General features: G+C 45.7%; 1 protein-coding gene across 1 annotated transcript in view; it reads right to left on the bottom strand.

Annotated features, from left to right (window-relative positions):
• ZMYND8 (zinc finger MYND-type containing 8) overlaps window positions 1-21,270 on the bottom strand; it is a 125,509-nt gene that overhangs the window by 60,482 nt on the left and 43,757 nt on the right. The window contains 8 exon segments of the mRNA XM_011280734.4: window positions 3,557-3,672; window positions 4,702-4,779; window positions 9,284-9,339; window positions 11,789-11,876; window positions 13,049-13,141; window positions 16,586-16,699; window positions 19,571-19,599; window positions 19,602-19,788. Of these exon segments, the coding sequence (XP_011279036.2) occupies window positions 3,557-3,672; window positions 4,702-4,779; window positions 9,284-9,339; window positions 11,789-11,876; window positions 13,049-13,141; window positions 16,586-16,699; window positions 19,571-19,599; window positions 19,602-19,788 (761 nt within the window).

Below are 21,270 nucleotides of genomic sequence, written 5' to 3'. Positions count from 1 at the left end.
AGACCTGAGGAACCGCAAGAACGAGATAGGGCAGGAGACAGATGCCCTCTGGGTGAGAGTCCGCGGCCGTTACAACTGGGGGAGCAGGAGTCTGGACGAGACAGGACAGCTCTGAGGAACAGCCGGGGTCCCCCCCGCCGCTCCTGGACAAATGACTTCCCTTTCCCTGAGCCGGCCTCTGCTCTGTCATCGATAAAATGGAGGCTGAGCCCTTCCCGGGACGGGGTCAAGGGGAGCAAATGAAACGCACCTAGACCAGTCCCCGCAGCACCAGGATATCGCCAGCCAGCTGGCCGAGGGCCACTGTCACTGTGTCCCCTCCCCCCCCCTTCCATCTGGGGTCAGGGCCTTAACTGTCTCCTGCCAGGGTCTCACGCACCTTCAATGAAGGTACCTGCCAGTGATTTCAGGACCTGGTTTCTTTTCCTTAAAGCAGGCCCAGGACACAGTTGAAGGGAAGCTTGATCTGCTTAACAAAAGAAAGCCTCTGGGGTCAATGTCCTGAGAGGCCACAGAGTCACGGGGCTGAGCTACACCCTACTTGGGGCCTCAAGGTTTCTTCTCAGTCAAATGGGAATAAATCCGCAGCTGCAAAAAGAACTTGAAACAGTGCCTGGTGCATAGAAGGCACTCAATTCATGCCAGCTCGCTCTTGTGCGTTTAAGAAGAGATCTCCTGGATTTTTGTACAGTATCGTGAATGTGAGAGAGAGAGAGAGAGAGTGTGTGTGTGTGTGTGTGTGTGTCTGTGTGTGTGTGTGTGTCTGTGAAATCAAATCCCAAGAAGGCAAACATTCTTAAGGGACAAAAAAGCACGCTAGGAGACTATTCCGAACATGCCTTGATCTGTACAAAAGCCTCCCGGGACCTGCTCCAGTACTTATTAACTTAACGATGAACACGTGACGGGCTGTGACATTTCTTACTCTGTTCTCCTGACCTACTTTGCTTGCTGTTTTGCTCCACAGCCCCAAAGCTGCTCCCGGAGAAAGAGCCTATCCATTCTCTTTCGCCTCCGTGCTGGGCTGCTGGGTGTGGCCAGTTCTGCTTTAAGAACATCTCCTGGGAGGAAGGGACGCTCCTCCTCTCAGGTTTCCCCCAAGCTCTCAGTGACTTCATTCCTGCACCCCCTAACCCATCCCCATGGAGTGCCCTTAATCGCTCCCCGTAAGGGGCTCCCCTCACCCAAAACGAGCCAACAGCTGGGCACATTCCCTCTGAGGGAACAAAAGACACAGGGGGTTAGACAAACGTCATGGGCATCAGACATGGGCCGCTGGCTTTTTTCACCAATGCAGGGGCCCAGCTTCCACGACAGCTCCCACCCAGAACCAACCTACACCGTCCAGTTCTGGGGAAATGGCCTCTGGAACAGGGCTGGCAGAGCTCATGCCCCCCAAGACCGTCCAGAACTGACAGGCAGGAGTAAGATGTCCATGCAGAGTGGGCTCAGCTTAAGAACAGAATCCAAGACTCTTAAGAGTCTGGGATGTATCCGGTACATGGCGGCAGGCACGGATCTCCCCCACCCACCTATATCCCCAGTATATCCACACTGGGTTATATGACAGAACGAGAATAATCCCGAAGCATCAAGGTGGTTAACTCTTGCCATGTTACAGTGATGTACAGCCTGACACGAATTCTTCTTGCCCTTCAAAGCAGAGGCAGAATCTGACCACAGCCCGTGTGAGCCAGACCCTGCCCCCTTCCCCACCCATCACTTACCATCCTCTCCTCCCCCCTGTCCAAACCACACTGTGTCCCAGCTCTCCCCAAGAAACAGCAGGCTGGCTCTGTCCCTCCACCCAGATCTTCTCTAAGCCCCCGCCCTGAGATCACCTTGCCTGTGTGTTTACTTGGGTATTTACTTGGGTGTCTTTCCCACTAGGATGCCAGCCTTCAGGTGGGCAGGGACGATGTCCTGCTCACTCCCATATTCCCAGCATCCAGCACGTGGCCTGACCCACGGCAGCACCAAAAGATTTCCAGCAAAGTGCCCAAAATCAAATAGAGCAAAAGACTTCCTATCAAACCCAGGACCATCCCAGCTAATTTCCACTTTGCCTCCAGACGAAGGATTCCTAGTAAATGATTTCACAGATTACCAATCACTCTTCTGTCTTTATTTGCAAGGCAACAAGCAAAGTGAACAGAGTAACAGCTCTGACTCGGGTGTTTGAAATTATAAACTGTGCTTTCTGTATATTCTATCAGTGTGTATAATTTTTAAGTTTATTTATTTATTTAGAGAGAGACCGCGTCGCGGTCCGTGAGTTCGAGCCCCGCGTCAGGCTCTGGGCTGATGGCTCAGAGCCTGGAGCCTGTTTCCGATTCTGTGTCTCCCTCTCTCTCTGCCCCTTCCCCGTTCATGCTCTGTCTCTCTCTGTCCCCAAAAAAATAAATAAACGTAGAGAGAGACCGCGAGCTGGGGAGGGGCAAAGAGAGGGAGACAGATGGGGCGCCTGGGTGGCTCAGTCAGTTAAGTGGCCGACTTCGGCTCAGGTCATGATCTCGCAGTCCGTGAGTTCGAGCCCCGCATCGAGCTCTGTGCTGACAGCTCAGAGCCTGGAGCCTGTTTCGGATTCTGTGTCTCCCTCTCTCTGACCCTCCCCCGTTCTTGCTCTGTCTCTCTCTGTCTCAAAAATAAATAAACGTTACCAAAAAAAAAATTAAAAAAAAAAAAGAGAGGGAGACAGAGATCACAAGCAGGCTCTATACTGGCCGCACAGAGCCAATGCAAGACTCGAACTCACGAACTATGAGATCATGACCTGAGCTGAAATCAAGAGTCAGACGCTTGAACGACTGAGCCACCCAGGCGCCCCCAGAATTTTAAGTCTTCTCCCCCAACACACTCAAACACTTTTTCAAACTGCTTGGTAGCCTCTTGGAAAGGGTTTTGCCTCATTTAATCCTCACATAACTTGCTAAAAGAGAACTAGGATATTAACTGCTGCTCATCTGGGTCCACCTGCTGTTCTCAAGCCCATAGGATAGGAAACTGCTAAGAGCTAGAACAATTCACTTCCCTGCGAGCGAGGGAGAGGGGAGGGCAGAAAACGCTGGGTGGGAGGGGAGGGCTACCACCTGTTAAAACAGCCACCTCTTATAATTTCCTATTTGGCTTAAGAGAAAAAGGCAACAGGAGAGAGAACCACCCAGCACAATGATAAGAGATTCATTTACTGGCAATCTGTGGAAATACTTCTGATCCCTGAAAGCATTATTTTGAAAAGCAATTTGTGCGGTGGTTCAATTTACTCCACAAAATTTAAAAAGAACAGCACCACTTAAAATAGCCACGGAACCTATTCTGGTGCCAGCTTCATCAACGCAACTACGAAAGCATGATTGTTCTCTTCACATACCTGAAAAACACGAAGCCCACACACATTATCAGCCGGAACGCAGCACAGGGCAGTATTTTTAACTACAAGATCACTGGTTGGTGTCGCGACAATAAACGCCACGATAATACCTCCGCCCCCTGCTTGCGTCACAGTTATCGAAGGTTCAGTTAAAGCTGTACATTTGCAGCCAGTTTTGACTCCCACCTGTCATGTTGTCCAAAGAAACGAGCATCGACCTGTCCATCTTTATCCCTCAGAGCTTTTGCAGGCCAGAACGGAAACCCCTTCAGTTTTGCCCAGACCAAAGGATGTGGATTGCTCTGGGAAAAGAAACACAAAATCCAGAGTTTGTACGCATTGGGCAGCAAGACGCGCCATATACAAAGCCTGCTGTATGTGCAGAGACAGCTAGGCCACCAGCTGAACAGGAGCAGTTCCACGCAGGGTCTCCCAAATGGGCTTCCCTGGGAGGGCCTGAGGCCGGGAGGCCCGGGCGAAGCTGGTTCTGGGGGTGAACGGAGAAAACAGGGAAGAACGAACCACAGACGAGATGAGGCTGGAACACTGGCTTGAACACACCGCACTTAACCTAGGTGGCCGTGAGCAAGAGTGTCCACCTCTCCCTGCGACATGGGGACAGCGATGCTTACACCCTCTGTTAAGCTGGAGGATTAAATGGGCATTGTATCCAGCATTTAATAAGGGCAGTATGAGCCGCCTTCGTTCTCTCTCGAGGGCTGCAACTCTTCAGGGGCTTCATCTCCAAAGGCAGGAAGAGACGTAACCTGTGGTTCACTTTTCCACGTTACTTGCCCCATCTCGCCCCCCAGTAAACTCCAGCCCTACCTCCACTCACCCACCAGCCCACCCCGGGAACACCCTTCTCTCTGCAGAACACTGGTTTGGAAAATACAGATGGATGAAGAAAACAGGGTGATTTATCTCTTCCCATCTCCCCAGCCCAAACCGCCCACTTGGGAAACACCACAGACCCGATCCAGAAATGTACTTCCAATTCTCTCAAAACAGGTTCGTCAAAGAACGCACTTCTTTATGACTCTCACTACCTCACTGCCTTCTCAGTCTGCCCGCTGGGTTAATAAACCCAGGAAATCACAGTGCTCCCTCTGGCACATGGATTTTCAGCCCCAGATGTTTATTCCACCTGGATTACTTTCACTCTGCCATTACTTTATTGGTAAAAAAAAAAAAAAAAAAAAAAAAAAAGTTATTTAAAATCTTCTCCCAAAGTTTCATCAAATAAGCCACCCAGAAAAGGGGGCCTTGGGTAGTCAGTCCTCTAAGGCATGAGTTCCGAAAACGACATAAGGAAAGGAAATACGACTCACACAAGGCTCACAGAACCAGTTATCTCGTTTCTGGCAAGCAGCTAGGTAACACTCTGGACATACTTCAATTTCATTCATCTGTAAAACAAAAGTATGTTAGGATGTGTCACGCAAGGGGCCTCACATCTGGAGACACTCAAGGAACGCGTCAGGGCATTAGCAGTTAAGATTAGCTACACCAAGTCCCTCAGTGGGGAACACCTCGGAGAAGAATCCAATCACCTCTCACCAACCCCCGAGACCCCACCCAGCCCGAGCCGCCGCCACCACCCCTCTCTGGACCACATCTGGACCAGCTTCCCACTCTTGTTGGCCCTGCGGTCCAGCCCCCAAGACACAGCGGCCAGACCCATCTTGCTCATCGTCCACACCTTGTACATCTGACGGCTGGCTGTTGCAAATGGAATCTAGGAGGTACAGGACGGTCCCCGGAACAAAGAATTCTCCAGAGTAAATGCCAGTAGCACAAGGCTGAGAAACTAACAAGGAAATAAATCTAAACTCCAGATCAGGGGCGCCTGGGTGGCGCAGTCGGTTAAGTGTCCGACTTCAGCCAGGTCACGATCTCGCGGTCCGTGAGTTCGAGCCCCGCGTCGGGCTCTGGGCTGATGGCTCAGAGCCTGGAGCCTGCTTCCGATGCTGTGTCTCCCTCTCTCTCTGCCCCTCCCCCGTTCATGCTCTGTCTCTCTCTGTCCCAAAAATAAATAAACGTTGAAAAAAAAATTAAAAAAAAATAATAATAAACTCCAGATCAGCTCCTTCAACACCGAGTGCGACCAGGCCTAGGCCGACCTGTCTGAGCTTCCCCAACAACTCCAGCTACCCCGGCTTTTGCTCGCTGTGCTCAATTCCCACCCAGCTCTAGTCACATCATCCAGGGCAGGTGGTATTTTGTCTAAATGGACCACAATCTAAAAATTATGTAATTTACCGACCGTCCTTCTCTTTGAAAAAATACATTCCTCTAGGGGACCTAAGTACAACTTAGAACCCACAAGCCCCTTTCTTGGATCTCAATTCAGCCTCCACCATTTACTAGCTCTATAACCTTAGGAACAGTTGCTTATCTTGTCTGTGCCTCCATTTTCTCATCTACAGAATGGGCATGTGAGCAATACCTACCAAATAGATAACAATTATAGGAGATAAATGGAAAACGTGTTAGGTGACACAGTGATCAATACATTGGTTAACATTTATCAGAGATATACGCTGGGATCATCAAAGTGTTCTACAGGTACTAATTCATTCATTCTTTACATCCTCTAGAGGCAGGCCTGCTCTTTCCCCCATATTACAGATGGAAAAAATGAAATCCCAGAAAGTCAAGAAACCTGCTCAAGGTTCTCTGCAGCAAAGGGGCAGGACCAGGATTTGAACCCAGGCAGACGTGCTCCAGAGCTGACGTGTTTCACCTGTCATTGCCCTGTTTGTTCCTATTCTCTTACCATCATCAAAAGACTTGTTTTTCTCTTTATCTCTGCATCATGTAAGGTGTCAGATACTCAGCAGGTGCTCAATATACTACTAAATAATAATTTTATACATATAATTGACTAACTCAAAGGTCAATGGATAAATGATTGAATAAAGGAGCAAAAGAATAAATAGGTAAGAAAGTGGTGGCATATATTTCCTGTTCCTACTCACTCTACTTATGGGCTATTCTGAAGGTACTGGCGAGAACAAAGTGGTAACATAAGGTCCAGGGCAGCCCTGGCATTGAAGCCCACGCAGCTGCAATGTATCGCCAACGGGTAGATTTAGAAATGCCACACACAGAGTACCTGCGTCCAGTAAATTCCACCTGGGGGTAACCCACTGATTAAACACGTAGGCTTTAGCTCCCAAATCCAGGAAAACAAAGGAATCCCCAAGGGGAAAGCAGCTGATCAGAAACAGTGCGTCATCACTTGTCATCAGAAACGTGCAAACCAAGGGCACCTGGGTGGCTCAATCAGTTAAGTGTCTGACTTCGGCTCAGGTCATGATCTCGCAGTTTGTGGGTTCAAGCCCTGTGTCAGGCTCTGTGTTGACAGGTTAGAGCTCAGAGCCTGCTTCAGATTCTGTGTCTCCCACTCTTTCGGCCCCTCCTCTATTCACACTATCTCTCAAAAATAAATAAAATCTTTATTAAAAAAAGGGGGGGGGGCGCCTGGGTGGCTCAGTCGGTTAAGTGTCCGACTTCAGTTCAGGTCATGATCTCACGGTTTGTGAGTTCAAGCCCCACGTCGGGCTCTATGCTGACAGCTTGGAGCCTGGAGCCCGCTTCAGATTCTGTGTCTCCTTCTCTCACTGCCCCTCCCCCACTTGTGCTCTGTCTCTATCAAAAATAAATAAACATGTAAAAAAAAAAAAAAAAAACAACGATGCAAACCAAAATCACAGTGAGATGCCATCTTGTAGGGAAAACATAGATACACGTGTTTTTTGAATTATAACTTCCAAAACTGGAAAGGACACAGAAAAACTACCCAGGTTGTTATACATGTTGCTACAACTTTTCTAGAAATCAATCAGGAAATACCTACATAAAGCCTTTGCTATGTGTATAGTCTCAGACCTCGTAGATGCCTTCCTAACAATTATACTAAGAAAATCATCGTAAAAGCCATGAAAAATTCTGTTCTTCCTGTGTATTTAACTATCCGGGAAAACACTCTTAAGTGAAAATATTGATTATAAAACTCTCTCTACAAAAACATTTAGAAAAAGGGGCGCCTGGATGGCTCAGCCGGTTAGACAACCGACTCTTGATTTCGGCTCAGATCATGACCTGGTGGTTCGTGAGTTCAAGCCGCACATCTGGTTCTGCACCGTGATGGTATGGAGCCCGCTTGGGATTCTCTACCTCCCTCTCTCTCTGCCCCTTCCGTGAACAATCACTCTCTCCCTCAAAATAAGTAAATTTTTTTCTAATTAAAAAAAATATGTAGGGCACCTGAGTGGTTCAGTTGGTTAAGCGTCCAACTTCAGCTCAGGGCATGATCACGCAGTTCGTGAGTTCGAGCCCCACATCAGGCTCTGTGCTGACAGTTCAGAGCCTGGAGCTTGCTTTGGATTCTGTCTCCTTCTCTCTCTGCCCCTCCCCATATGTGCTCTATCTCTCTCTCTCTCTCTCTCTCTCTCCCTCAAAAATAAATCAACATCGGGGCGCCTGGGTGGTGCAGTCGGTTAAGCGTCCGACTTCGGCCAGGTCAAGATCTCGTGGTCCGTGAGTTCGAGCCCCGTGTCAGGCTCTGGGCTGATGGCTTGGAGCCTGGAGCCTGTTTCCGATTCTGTGTCTCCCTCTCTCTCTGCCCCTCCCCCGTTCATGCTCTGTCTCTCTCTGTCCCAAAAATAAATAAATGTTGAAAAAAAAATTAAAAAAAAAAATCAACATTAAAAAAAAATTTTTTTTTTTTAAATAACAAAAATATATATATGTAGAAGGGTGCCTGGGTGGTTCAGCTGGTCAAGCCTCGACTTCAACTCAGGTTATAACTTCACTGTCCATTACTTCAAGCCCCACATCGGGCTCTGTGTTCACAGCTCAGAGCCTGGAACAAATTCTGTGTCTCCCTCTTTCTCTGCCCCTCCCCCATTCATGCTTGCGTGCGCGCTCTCTCTCTCTCTCTCTCTCTCTCTCTCTCTCTCTCTCTCCCCCAAAAATACATTTTAAAAAAATTCAATAAGTAAGGGGCACCTGGGTGGCTCAGTTGGTTAAGTGTACAACTTCGTTCGGCTTGGGTCATGATCTCACAGCCTGTGGGTTCAAGCCCCACATCAGGCTCTGTGCCGACAGCTCAGAGCCTAGAGCCTGGAGCCTGCCTCAGATTCTGTGTCTCCCTTTCTTTCTCTCTCTGCCCCTCCCCAACTCGTGCTTTGTCTCTATCTCTCAAAATTAAATAAACATTTAAAAATTTAATGAAGATATGCAAAAATGGCAGTATCCTAAGGTATCCAAATGTTTCCCTTACAAATGAATGAATGAGTGAAGTGCACAAGAGGCTGAAATCCGCTATAGCTCAGTTTCTCAACTCTTACACTGGGGTCTAGTAAATTCTGCTCCCTGACTATCCCACAACCACTGGGGCCTCAGGGTAGGCCCAGGAGGTTCACTTCTTCCACACCATCAAAACCATGGGTATTTCTAAGAGGAACTGACTTCTAGGACTCTGCAGGCCACTCCTTGAGAAACAGTCAAAACCTTTCCCCCAAATTCCATTGAAACCCAAACATCTTCCACAAGAAGCCTAAAAGGGGCCTGGCCCAACGCCTCAGACTATGGGGTGAAGAAATTAAGAACCCCATCTATGCAACCAAGAAAACAACTCAAGATACCTCGTTCCTGACCATGACGCAACCCTGAATAATAAAAGGTCATTTGCACCTCTTGAAGATCATGGCTAAGATAGCACTGATTTCCGGCATATGGGGTGGGGGTGATCCCCTCTTTGTCACTTTTACGGGGACACCGTCTATGCCTCAACAAATTCCAAAATAGCGACCGTTACCCACTAAGAGATTCTGCAAATGGAAATCAGCCACGCCAGCCCCTCACTCTGGGTGCGTTTAAAACAGGACAGTGAGAAACACATACCTCATGCTCACAGATTTTGATGACTACTTTCGCTATCTGGGTCAATTTGTGATTTCCTAAGGGAATAAGAAAATAATGATTAATTCAAATGGAAACACGTTTGTAACACGAAGCTTTGGGAGTACACTTCCCCTAACAACCTTTCAACTTGCTTTCCCCCAGGATTAAGCTTTTAAAGGCTAAAACACAGGATTCTGGCTCCTAATATCAGTTTAACTTATGTGACTTTACCCAGAAACACTGACCAGTCTTTGGTGCCTCAATGTTACCTCTGAAACTGAGCAATTTGTGTGGGATTCCTACAGTTCACAGATGAACATGTGGAAGATGCTTTTATATTCAAAAGGCTCCAATTAGTGGAAAGGAGCCTTATTCACCCATTGTTCCAGACTCCAGCCCATGAAGGGCAACAGAGGAGAGAAAATAATTAAATGAGTAGCTCTGCTACGTCTCGTGCCTCAAAATACATTTTCTTATTAACTCAGGAAGCAGGTATGAACGTTCCCATTTCATTAATAAGTATGTCAAGGCTCAGGAGTCGTTGTTTACACGGGACTACTTGGCTAATGAGTTGAAAATCTGCCCCAGATCTAACTCTAAATCCCTCACCTTCGCTAAACCAGAAGACAGGATGGCAAAAAACAAACAAACAAACAAACAAACTGTGCTTTCTTCAAACATTACGGTGTTTTCAGAAAACATAAACTCGTTGACAAAAGGATGTTACACACACACACTCCTCGATTTCTGGCTTGCTTTAAAAACTCACAAGATCTGATAACTCTGTCCAGCGGTGACCCCCTCAGACCAGAAAGGAGTGCCCACTCTCTAGTCTCTACTCTCGGCCTGGCCAATGGCCAACCTGGCTTGTGCCATTTTTTGCCACCTAATCTCATCCACTTGTTTATACGATCTTACCTAGCCTTTCTATATATTTGAGTTAATAATCTTTACACGGATTTTCAACCAAGTGCCCCTTTGCCTCTTTCTCCCCTCCCCACACGTCTGGCCCTGCTCCTGAGCTAATAATGTAAAACACGTGCTTTTAACAGCCATCCACCCACTCATACATCTTCCCTTACACATGAGCTAACCATCTACACTAGGACTATACAGGAAGAAGGCAGGGCTTCTGCTCTTAAAGATCTTACATCCTTAAAAAAAAAAGAGAGAGAGAGAGAGAGAGAAGATCTTACATCCTGGTGAGGAACTCAAACGAATAAAAATAACACCATCCAGGAAGTGTGATAAACGCTACCATGGGGAAGCACAGGTCCTGTGAGATCTCCTAACAACAGCACCTTCTGGGTCACAAGGGAAGGCAGCTCAGAGAACTGACAGGCTGACACTGAAGGACATGAGAAAGTCATCAAGGCAGTGTTCTGGCAGAGAACAAGAGGAACAGAATGGAGCAGGACACGGAGAGCTCTATGTGGCCAGAGGGTAGACAGAGAGGACTGTGGGAGAAGGTAGGGCAACATGTTGAAGGGTGCCACAAGAGGAGATTTTAATGGAAATTCTCTTCCATTCTGTCCAGAAGATTCAATCCACAAAAACGCAACGGACACAACTTTATCCAGAATACAAAGACCTCCTAAAATGCAATAATAAAAACACAGACCACCCAGTTTTTGAAATTGGCCAAAGATCTAAATACATATTTTACCAAAAGAGATATACAGATGACTAATAAACACATGAAAAGGTACACGATACCGTTAGTCATAAGGGAAAGGCAAATGACCACCACCATAACCGCTCATACCTTCAAGAATGGTTAAACTTAAAAAGACAGACAATACCAAGTGCTGGAAATGGGGAACAACTAAGACTCTCCCACACGTGGCTAAAAGAGTGTAAAAGGATACAGCCGCTTTGCAGAAAGTTTGCCAAAATGCCTCGTAAACTGAAATATAAACCTACGGAGCAGCCCTACCACACCTAGATATTTACCCATGAGAAACGAAAATGCGTATCCACACAAAGACTTGCACAAGAATGTTCCCGGCGGTTTTATTCCTAACAGCCCAAAGCGGAAAACAACTCCAATATCCTTCAGTATCGACAAAGGGAATGGATCAATAAATTGTAGGTGGATACCACGAAAAACCACTCACAGCAATAAAAAGGAACAAAACCACGGAGACAAACATGCATTAGCCACCCCGCCCCCCCAAAAAAAGCTACACTGCATGAAATTATCCAGACACAGAAGAATGCACTAGGACTCCATTTATATAAAATTCTAGACTATGTAAAACTACTCTATGAGGACAGAAAACACGGAGGAGGGTGGATTTGCTGGTACAGGGGAAGTGGATCATCAAGTCATTATCTTAAAATGCAGAGTCCCCACCATCCCCTACTGATAAATATTAGCAATCTGTACACAAATGTTCTCAGTTACTGGCCCTGGCACACGAGAAAAAAAAAGCAAGACTTTTCAGGAAAGGTGGGAGAACGGGCATGACACGCTCTTCTGTAGGAGCCATCTGAGCCACTCACCTCCATTATAAATGATGCAGTTGTGCAAAATCCACTTTGCGTCGGCCAGGAAAGCTTCTGTACAGCCATACATTTTCTTTTTAGCATTCTGGGGAGAAAAAGCCAAGGAGTCTAATAACCCACGGGTCTATCCAAGCTGCAGCCAATTAACACCTGTGTCCCCACATCATTTTTTTTCCTTTCTCCCCTCCCCCGTGCATTATTTCCTTCGCAGTCATTTGCCAAATCAACGAATGCTTTTACCCATTTCCCAAGATGCTATCATATTTGAGATCTATAATCCTATAAAAAGGAAGTCACTGAATTCATCACAGTAACTTGAATTTTGGCCTCTTATATAAGCAACTGTCATTTATCCAGCAGCCCCCTTTCCAGTAAACCAGGATGTTTTATATATATTTATATGTTTATGATTAATTGTAATAGTCTCACGTGAGCCTTGTGATGGGAGAACTTAATGACACATTTGATATCATCCCAATGTTACATACGGGGATACTAAGGTATGGTGATATTAAGGAACTGATTCAAAGCTCCAAAGCTACTAATTTATGGAGCTAGGATTCCAACCCTGTCTTTTTTTAATGCCTTCTTTTTCTAAATACCATAAGGGCGTGTGCAACTTTCCAAAACAGGTTTGACTCAGCATTTAGTGGTCAGCAATAAAAACAATACAATGTTTTCTCCGGATCCATGCTTTTCTTTCTCCATATTTTGGGGCCAAAAATTTGAAAATCAGCACCAGAGTGATGTGCATAATCTAAAGTGTTCCAAGAACAATTTTCGGCATGGAACTCTAGCCTGAACTCTTAAAAAACATCTTCAGGCATTAAAGACAGTAGAATAAGTTCTAGGGAGTCACGTCTTTATCAGCAATCTGAAGGTTTCCCAAACACTTCATTTTCTCTTTTCTCCTTCCTTCTGCCCTCATTAGCACCTCTGAGAGAGAGAGGAGTAAGCAGGCCTCAAATCAAGCAAATCACTAATTCGTAGAAGTGTGACTTTTTCAGGTATAAAGCTGCAATCACCAGCAGAAGTAACATTTGGAGCTGATCAGTAGAATCCGGCACTCCACTGCAATCCTTGGAAGAATGTTACAGAAGTTATGGGATCAATGGTTCTTCCATCCAAATAAAAATGGCGCAGGGGAAAGGTAGAGAAACCATCTAACTTGAGATGGGGCACAGGAAGTGAGGAAGGGTCGTTAGGCATCTCGATAATTCGGGGCTACAACGGTGAGGTTCTTTGATGAAGGCCAACCTTTTCCAATGTACAAAGATCCATAGGATGGAAGATGTATTCCGCGTAGTCGGGATGCTGTTCCAATGGAACAGGCTTCTGGAATGCATCCGTCTATAAAAGAAAGCAAAGAGGTGCACACACACACACACACACACACACACACACACACACACACAAACCCATCATTACTGAGGAAGACAGAGTATTAATAGCAACAAAGTACTTTTCAAATGGAGACAACTTTTCAGACGATACAGTTCTAAGCGTTTCCATACAGGAATGACCTTAGGGAGTACCAAGCTGGTTCAAGTTCTAGTTCTGAATGGTCATCAATCATCATGGGAGCTGTTCTGGTTTTGTTGTTTGTTTTGTTTTCAATATATACCCAAATTAACAGGTCCTGTCCTCTTCTATTAAGATCAACAAGAGAACACACAATCAGCTACTTTGAACGTGAATGGTGAATAAGGCTTAATAATGTCCTGCAAAAATCCTGCAAAACGGACTGTCAATGAAATCTAGTCACACCTAGGGATGACACAGTAAATAAAGTCCCCCTAAAGGGCCAACAGATATTTTACACTCGGGGGGAAAATTCAGACATTGAGATTTTGCTCCCCGGTTAAGAAGCCAAATTACCCACAACACAGGGACCATGTCAACATTTTTCACATTGATCCATGTTCTCTTAAGCCCTACGTGAATCAGCTCAAAATGCAAGGCGCGGTTTGTTGATGGGTGGTGTTACCAATATTTAAAAATCTAAAAGAGGGGCGCCTGGGTGACTCCATTGGTTATGCAACTGACTTCGGCTCAGGTCATGATCTCACCGTCTGTGAGTTCGAGCCCCGTGTTGGGCTCTGTGCTGACAGCTCAGAGCCTGGAGCCTGTTTCAGATTCTGTGTCGCCCGCTCTCTCTGCCCCTCACCCTCCTCCTGCTCTGTCTCTCTCGTCTCTCAAAAACAAATAAACGTTTTAAAAAAAAAAATTTTTTTTTTTTAATAAAAAAAAAATTTTTTTTTTTTTTAATAAAAAAAAAATCCAAAAGATTTGAAATGCCTGCCTGGCTTGGTCAGTGGAGTATGTGACTCTTGATCTATGGGGTTATAAGTTCGAGCCCCACACTGGGTGTAGAAATTACTTAAAAGTAAAATCTTGGGGTGTCTGGATGGCTCAGTCAGTTGAGCATCGATTCTTAATTTTGGCTCAAGTCACGATCTCACTGGTGCATGAATTCAAACCCTCCATCGGGCTCTGTGCCGACAGTGCAGAGCCTGCTTGGGATTCTCTGCCTCTCCCCTGCTCATGCACGCATGTATGCATGTGCGTGCTCTCTCTCTCTCTCTCTCTCTCTAAGTAAAATATATATATATTTAAAATTAAAATCCAGGGCACCTGGCGGGCTCAGTCGGTTAAGCTTCCAACTTCAGCTCAGGTCATGATCTCACAGTTCACAAGGTCCAACCCCTCGTCAGGCTCTGTGACAGCTCAGAGCCTGGAGCCTGCTTTGAATCCTATGTTTCCCTCTCTCTATGCCCCTCTCCTGCTCACTCTCTGTCTCTCTCCCTCTCAATAATAAAAATATTTTTTTTTAATTTTTTTTGTCAATGTTTTTATTTATTTTTGGGACAGAGAGAGACAGAGCACGAACGGGGGAGGGGCAGAGAGAGAGGGAGACACAGAATCGGAAACAGGCTCCAGGCTCCGAGCCATCAGCCCAGAGCCTGACGCGGGGCTCGAACTCCCGGACCGCGAGATGGTGACCTGGCTGAAGTCGGACGCCTAACCGACTGCGCCACCCAGGCGCCCCAATAATAAAAATATTTTTTAAAAAATAAAAATAAAAATAAAATCTTAAGCTCTTAAAAATCAATCTGTCAATATCTAAAAGATTTAATGAAACACAAAATGACACTCAAGCAAGGCATCTGGAAGGGCTACCATTTGTTGTCATGGGAGCCCTCTTTTGCCCAGAAGGAAAGTGTCTGGCCATTCCAAGTTAAAAAGACGCTTCAATATCATCAGCAACTTTCTGCCCTGATTGATTTTACATCAAACAATTTATGTGAGAAATTAACGCCTTCTTCGATTTTTCTTTTTGGTTTATAATTCTACAGTGTTGAGAACTCCACATGAATCTATTCTTTTTGTAAACCGTCCTCAGCAGATATCATTCAGCCTACGAAAAAGCAGGAAGTAATTCCTTGTCACTCAACATAAAAACGACTGTACAGTTTAAAAAAAAAAAAAAAAGACCTGTTTTTCTTTCCAAACTGAGGCCATCCAGGCTTTTGCTTCCATTGACAGAGATTTTTGTTAAAGAGACAAACAGATACCCAATTTAGCAACACCCAATTGGCACGCTCTGAATTCCTGTCATGGTATCGAATTTCAGAATCTAATCTCCAAACAAAAGCTTGGAGGTTTGTTGTTGTTTTTAAGAAATGAGGCCACGGGGGCTACACTCAATACCCTGAGTTTCAACCTGGCTGTATATTCACTTGACTTAGAAAGCAGACTCTGGAGAGTTTAACAAAGGGTCACGACTAGCCCGTATGGTGCCTTTGTGCAAACCAGAAAAGGAAAACCCTACCCTCAAGTTTCTCTAGATTCGTCTGTACGCAGAATGTCCTAACATGGTGATGATATGGGCACAACGTATTTTTAAGAACGAGGCATTTTACCACCATCCTCCTGAAAAGGGTCACATGAAAAGTAACACCAGGGGCGCCTGAGTGGCTCAGTCAGTTAAGCGTCCAGCTTCAGCTCAGGTCATGATCTCAGGGTTCGTGAGTTGAGGCCCCGTGTCGGGCTCGGGGCTGACAGCTCGGAGCCTGGAGCCCGCCTCGGATTCTGTGTCTCCCTCTGTCTGCCCTTCCACTGCTTGCCTCTCACACTGTCTCAAAAATAAACATTAAAAACAATTAAAAAAAAAAAGGTACCACCACCGTGGGTGTGTATGATGTGACCAGGCCTCTGGGGAAGGGAAGCATTGGTAAACAGGGCGTGCCGGCTAAATGTGGCACCCCTGCTTTCCCATCTGGATTTTCTTTAAGGGGCACGGGCTGTACCTCAAATCCCGTTTCAAAACTGAAAGAAGTTAACCAAATTCTCCACCTCTTGACAGGCTGCATTTTACTTGGAGGTTCCATCATCAGACCTTGACTCTAAATGAACCGGCTGTACTGCACGCTGTCGTTGAAATGGAATCTTACTAATTCCCAAGGGAAGAAACACAAAAGCTCCTTACCTGATGGGGTATGGCTATGAGGCTTCACTTCACAACCAATCAGAATTTTAAATTCCCCACCAACTTTCTACCGTACGCCATCTCCCGATTACACTCCCTGGGGACACAGAGTGCTCGCCAGAGAGAATTAACCGAACGTCGTCATACCTCGTATTTAATTTAACAGGCATTTGAACCGGGCACCTAAGAAGGCCCAGGGTTCGCACAGGTGTCTGGAAAGCAGAGACCACTCAGAATGTTAACAGAAAATAACAAAAGTCACTATTTCCCGCTTATGCTTGTATCAAGAGGAACTTTCTTCTTACCCCTGGCTGTTTCATTTTCTGAATGGCAAATTTGAGCAGGTAGGAGAGCTGTTCAATGGTGAGCATTGTCATGGCTTTACTCTGAGTCTCGATGCATTCTGCTACTGTAATCTTCTACAAGTCAAAATCACACAAACGTCCGGTTAGAAAAAAGTTACTATCCCCATACATAGTTCCCTTTCCTCCCTTTTATGTGTTCCGATCGGCACATATAAAAAGAAAAAAAATCCTTTCCATCCAAACAAGACTGGTTGTTTCACTGGAGAAGGACCCCAATCTACTCGATCATACACTGAATCGGTAGATAAAAATTAAGAGGCACATCAATCCACTGATGACCTTATCTGGGAAGGGTTTTGCACGCATGAAGATGACCTAATCAGAGAAAGATGCAGGTAGGCAGGGACCTGAAAACTCACGATTACGGTTGTGGGTTCTCAAGAAGGGGATGTGAAAAGGAAAGACCACTGACCGTTCCAGGGTATCTCTGTACACAATGAAATCAGTCACTTAATTTGATCCCCTTAGGGTGCTGGGCTACCTTTCAGGAAACTGATGAGGCATTACACTCAATGACATCACTGATGGAAAAGGACAGTCTTCTCCGTAGAAACAATCCAAGGGGTGGCAGTGAACTAAATATAAATATGGCTTCATTCTCTGTCACCACGGATGTGAACCCGCTCAGGACATTCTAGGCAAACTACGCAAGGCGCACAGTCTCGTTGTCTGTCTCCATGGGAAATAAATGTCATCTTGAAAGGGAAATTCCCATCAAAGAAGAGGCCCAGAGAAATGTCTGAAACCAGACTCTGCTATGTAAATCTGGTACCATATCCCGGAGTCAGACTCCTTATGTAGCAACAACAACGAAAATAGCAAATTCTGATGATGTCAGGAAACACTCTTTAACCATCTGTGTAGGGAGAGCTGAGAAAAGTTTTCTCCAATTAATCTTGATTTCGTTTTCATCCTTTATATCTCTGGATCCTCCAAAAGGAACTTTCAGATGTGTCTGGTTGGTTGTCGAGGAAAAGGGCAACAGAAGAGTTGCTCAGAAGCTGAAAACGGTATGTGACGCACGCATCTAACTGCTTAGCTCCCAGAGCCTGAATGCACCCCTGGAAGAAACGTGTGGCCCGAAATCTTAGACACAGAACACCTGTTTGTTTGAATTGCTGTGTGTCTCCAGGTAACCATCCACGGCGAACAAATTCACTTGTCCTCCATCCCCAATCCCTCTCTCCCGGCCGGCAGTGCCTGGTTCCCACAATATAGATTCCAAGTGCCAGGGAGGCATTTCCAAGATTTTTCTGCATGAGGACCGATCTGATCCTGACCAATGAGCGAGGCCAAGGGCAAGTCAGCTGGAGGCTGAAGGGCAAAGTCCTTCTGCTTGATCTTTAAAAAGAGAAAACACTCCTCCCCTTAGAGGGATTTTTGTCTAGACACAAGTGATTAAAAAAAAAAAAAAAAAAAAAAAAAAAAAAAAAAAAAAAACCCAGCAGCCATCCTATGGCCATGGGGGACATATCACCTCAACAATGAAAACAGAAAGAGTCTGGCTATGAACAAACCCTGGCCTGGCCCTGCCTCTGGGCTCTTTCTACGCAGCAAAATAAATCCCACATGTTCCAGTCCACATTCATCAAGATCTATCTGCAGCAAAAGCCGCTCTCATTTCTGGAAAATTATTAAGCCATCGGGAAGGGTGGGTCAAGACACAAGGACACGGATGAAGGCTCCGCTGCCCACCCTGAATGTAACAGAACCAGGTGGAGCCCCACAACAAGAGGGCATCGCTGAGCAAAGCACGTCCGACACGTCGCCCCGTCTTGAGGGACCCAACGGGAGCCTGCCGCCATCTTTCACAATCTTAGGCACAGAACACCATTAGAACGTCATCATCATATCGATCTGATGTCGAATTTCTTTTCAAGTATTTATTTTTCTCTTTTCCCAACACAAAAGCAGTATCACCACTATTGATAAAGCTTGCCTTTTCTCCTCCCTAAAGATCTCGTTGTTTGAGACCAAGCTCTAATATACCTTCGAACCGAAGTGACACTCTGCATGAAATGAGTCTGCAGATGACATCGTTTGCAGCATTTTGAAAAAGCGTCGTAACTGCAAGTCGCCAAGAAAAGAAGCCACCTCAGATTTGAGGAGAACAGTAATAATGGTGTTAACGAAAAGCATTTCGGCTTTCCGACCCGGATGCATGTTCCTCACGAGGCTTCTACTCTGGTTCTGTGCCCACAGCACCCTCTGCCTGAAGGCAGCTCACTCGTCCCTCCCTGCGCGCCATTCTCAAATCTTAGGGAGACCTTCCCGGGCCTCTTCACTTGAAACGGAAAACGCCCTCCACCCTCCCTCCTCCCCATTCCTCCTCTTTGATTCCTTTCGTTGGGTTTTCGTCCTCTTCTCCTGAAAAGCTTGTAATGCGTGCCCCTTTTTGCTCCCTGCCGAATCCCTAGCACCCAATGGGCACTGCAGAAACAGCTGTGGCGTGCCTGAGAGCATCAGATGACGGCCATAAGCAGCATGCAACCAAAAGTGGTCTTCTGGGCTCGGCTACCACCGATGATTCAATGAGGCAGCAGGAGACGCCGTCCAAGATGAGGAGACCCCCGCATGCGATCTTTTCAAGACATGTGAACGGTTAACGGTTTAGGACTTAACTTCTGAAATGTTCATTACGGAAGAATTCGGAGAAGGTTCCAGATCCCAGAGTGATCCAAAGACCCAGGAAGAATCAAAACCAATACTCAGTGCAATTGTTTTTCCAAAAAGCCGCAGTGCTGAGGCCCCTGCCAAAGCTGGTCCCCAAAGGGGGGTGACCAGGATAGAACAAGGGGAATGCAAGAAATTTCTTTTTTTTTTTTTTTTTCCATATCTGGATGATTTGAAACTTTTAAAATCAAAGGAAGAAAGAAAAAGGAGAGGAAATGAGGCAGAGAATGCATTCGTTCGTCAGGAACTAACCTCACATTCAGGACAAAACCAGTCCCCTCTGGTTCCGATGTCAGTCTCAGACACTTAGCGTGATAAACCCGGGGACAGAGCTCACAGCAAAGGACTTGGCCTTCCCGGTGACAAACCCAGCAGTAGAAATCATTCCGTCCATCCTGCGGTACAACATCAACAGGGTCTGTGGTGAGTGGCTGCTTCATATAGTAAAACGGACCATGTCTTAGTTCTGACTGAAATGTAGGCAAGAGAGACAGGTTCAGTTTCAAAACACATGCGCATTCGCAAAAGGAATTTGAACAAATACGTCAACAACAACAAAAGAAAATCATAGCATTTCACACATTCATTACAAAGCTATCTTGGGTTACTCTACTCAATACACAGTTTGCAGCTCGTTAGATACTAAAGATACTTTCCTTTTCTCCCTCTCTCCTCTATTGGCAGAAGCCATAGATTGAAAAGCTGGTGTCTGACCAGAGTTAATAGCCTACCCTAACAGAAGAGTTACAATGGCTACGACCTAGGCACGCCCAGGTGGAAATCTGAGCTCTACCAGCTGCATGACCCTGGGCAAATCTCTTCATCTCTCAGCTTCAATTTTCTCATCTGTAAAATGGGGATGATAATACCCAATTTCACGGAATTCTGGTTGGGATTAAACGAGACGATATAACAACATATGCATTTAACACACTGCTGCCATTACTAATGTTATTAACACAGGTATGGAAGTCTAAACAAAGCCAACAAATGTGTGGCAATTCACCCTACGATTCTTTCCACGGGCTTTTGGAGAACAGATCAACTGAATTTAAGTCACAGGAAAAAAAGGGGGGGGGGGCATTCATTTTTTATGTCTACCCCCCACAATGCATAAAGTATCAGAGCCAATCAGAGGCTTCCTGAAGCTATGATTCTTGAACATGGTAATGTCCTCAACACACGAGAAATGTCTCCCTAATAATAAATTATAGAATCCAGCAAAGACATACTCCAAACATGTAAGATCACTCAGAAGAAACTTATCGGGAAAACGTCTATTGGAAATTAGTAACAAATACAGTACTTCAGAAGTACTACGAGAGAGTCTGGTGGTAAGCATCAAAGTGACCCAGTGACTGCCTACGTGATCTTCTTAAAGATCCTCAACCCACTTGGAGCCTCGATTTCTATGGATAATAGCTAATCTCCACAACCACAGCACCTATCTCTGACAGTGAGCTTCTTTCCCTCCTTGTCAGCAAAACATTACCGTTTTCCTCCACAAAGATCTCATATGCTGGTTAAAGCTGCCTAATTTCTGTTGATACTATGAATGGGATTTTTTCTACTCTCTTGTCTAAGTAGTTATTGTTGGTACATAGAAATGATGTTGGATTTTTCCAATCCTGACCTCGCAAATAAATGGTTCTTAGTTTATTGATTAAAAATAGTATCTTCTCGGGGCGCCTGGGTGGCTCAGTCGGTTGAGCCTCTGACTTCAGCTCAGGTCATGATCTTGCAGTTTGTGGGTTCGAGCCCTGCATCGGGCTGGGCTCTGTGCGGACAGCTCAGAGCCTAGAGCCTGCTTCGGATTCTGTGTCTCCCTCTCTCTATGACCCTCCCTTGCTCATACTCTGTCTCCATCTCTCTCTGAAAAGTAAATAAACATTAAAAAAAATTTTTTTTTAAATATCTTCTCTAAGCAACATCTGTTTTGTCTATTCATCTCT

This window comes from Felis catus, chromosome A3 (assembly GCF_018350175.1).
Source record: "Felis catus isolate Fca126 chromosome A3, F.catus_Fca126_mat1.0, whole genome shotgun sequence".
In the NCBI taxonomy this organism is placed as follows: Eukaryota; Metazoa; Chordata; class Mammalia; order Carnivora; family Felidae; genus Felis; species Felis catus.
This window is presented reverse-complemented; position numbering and strand designations above follow the sequence as displayed.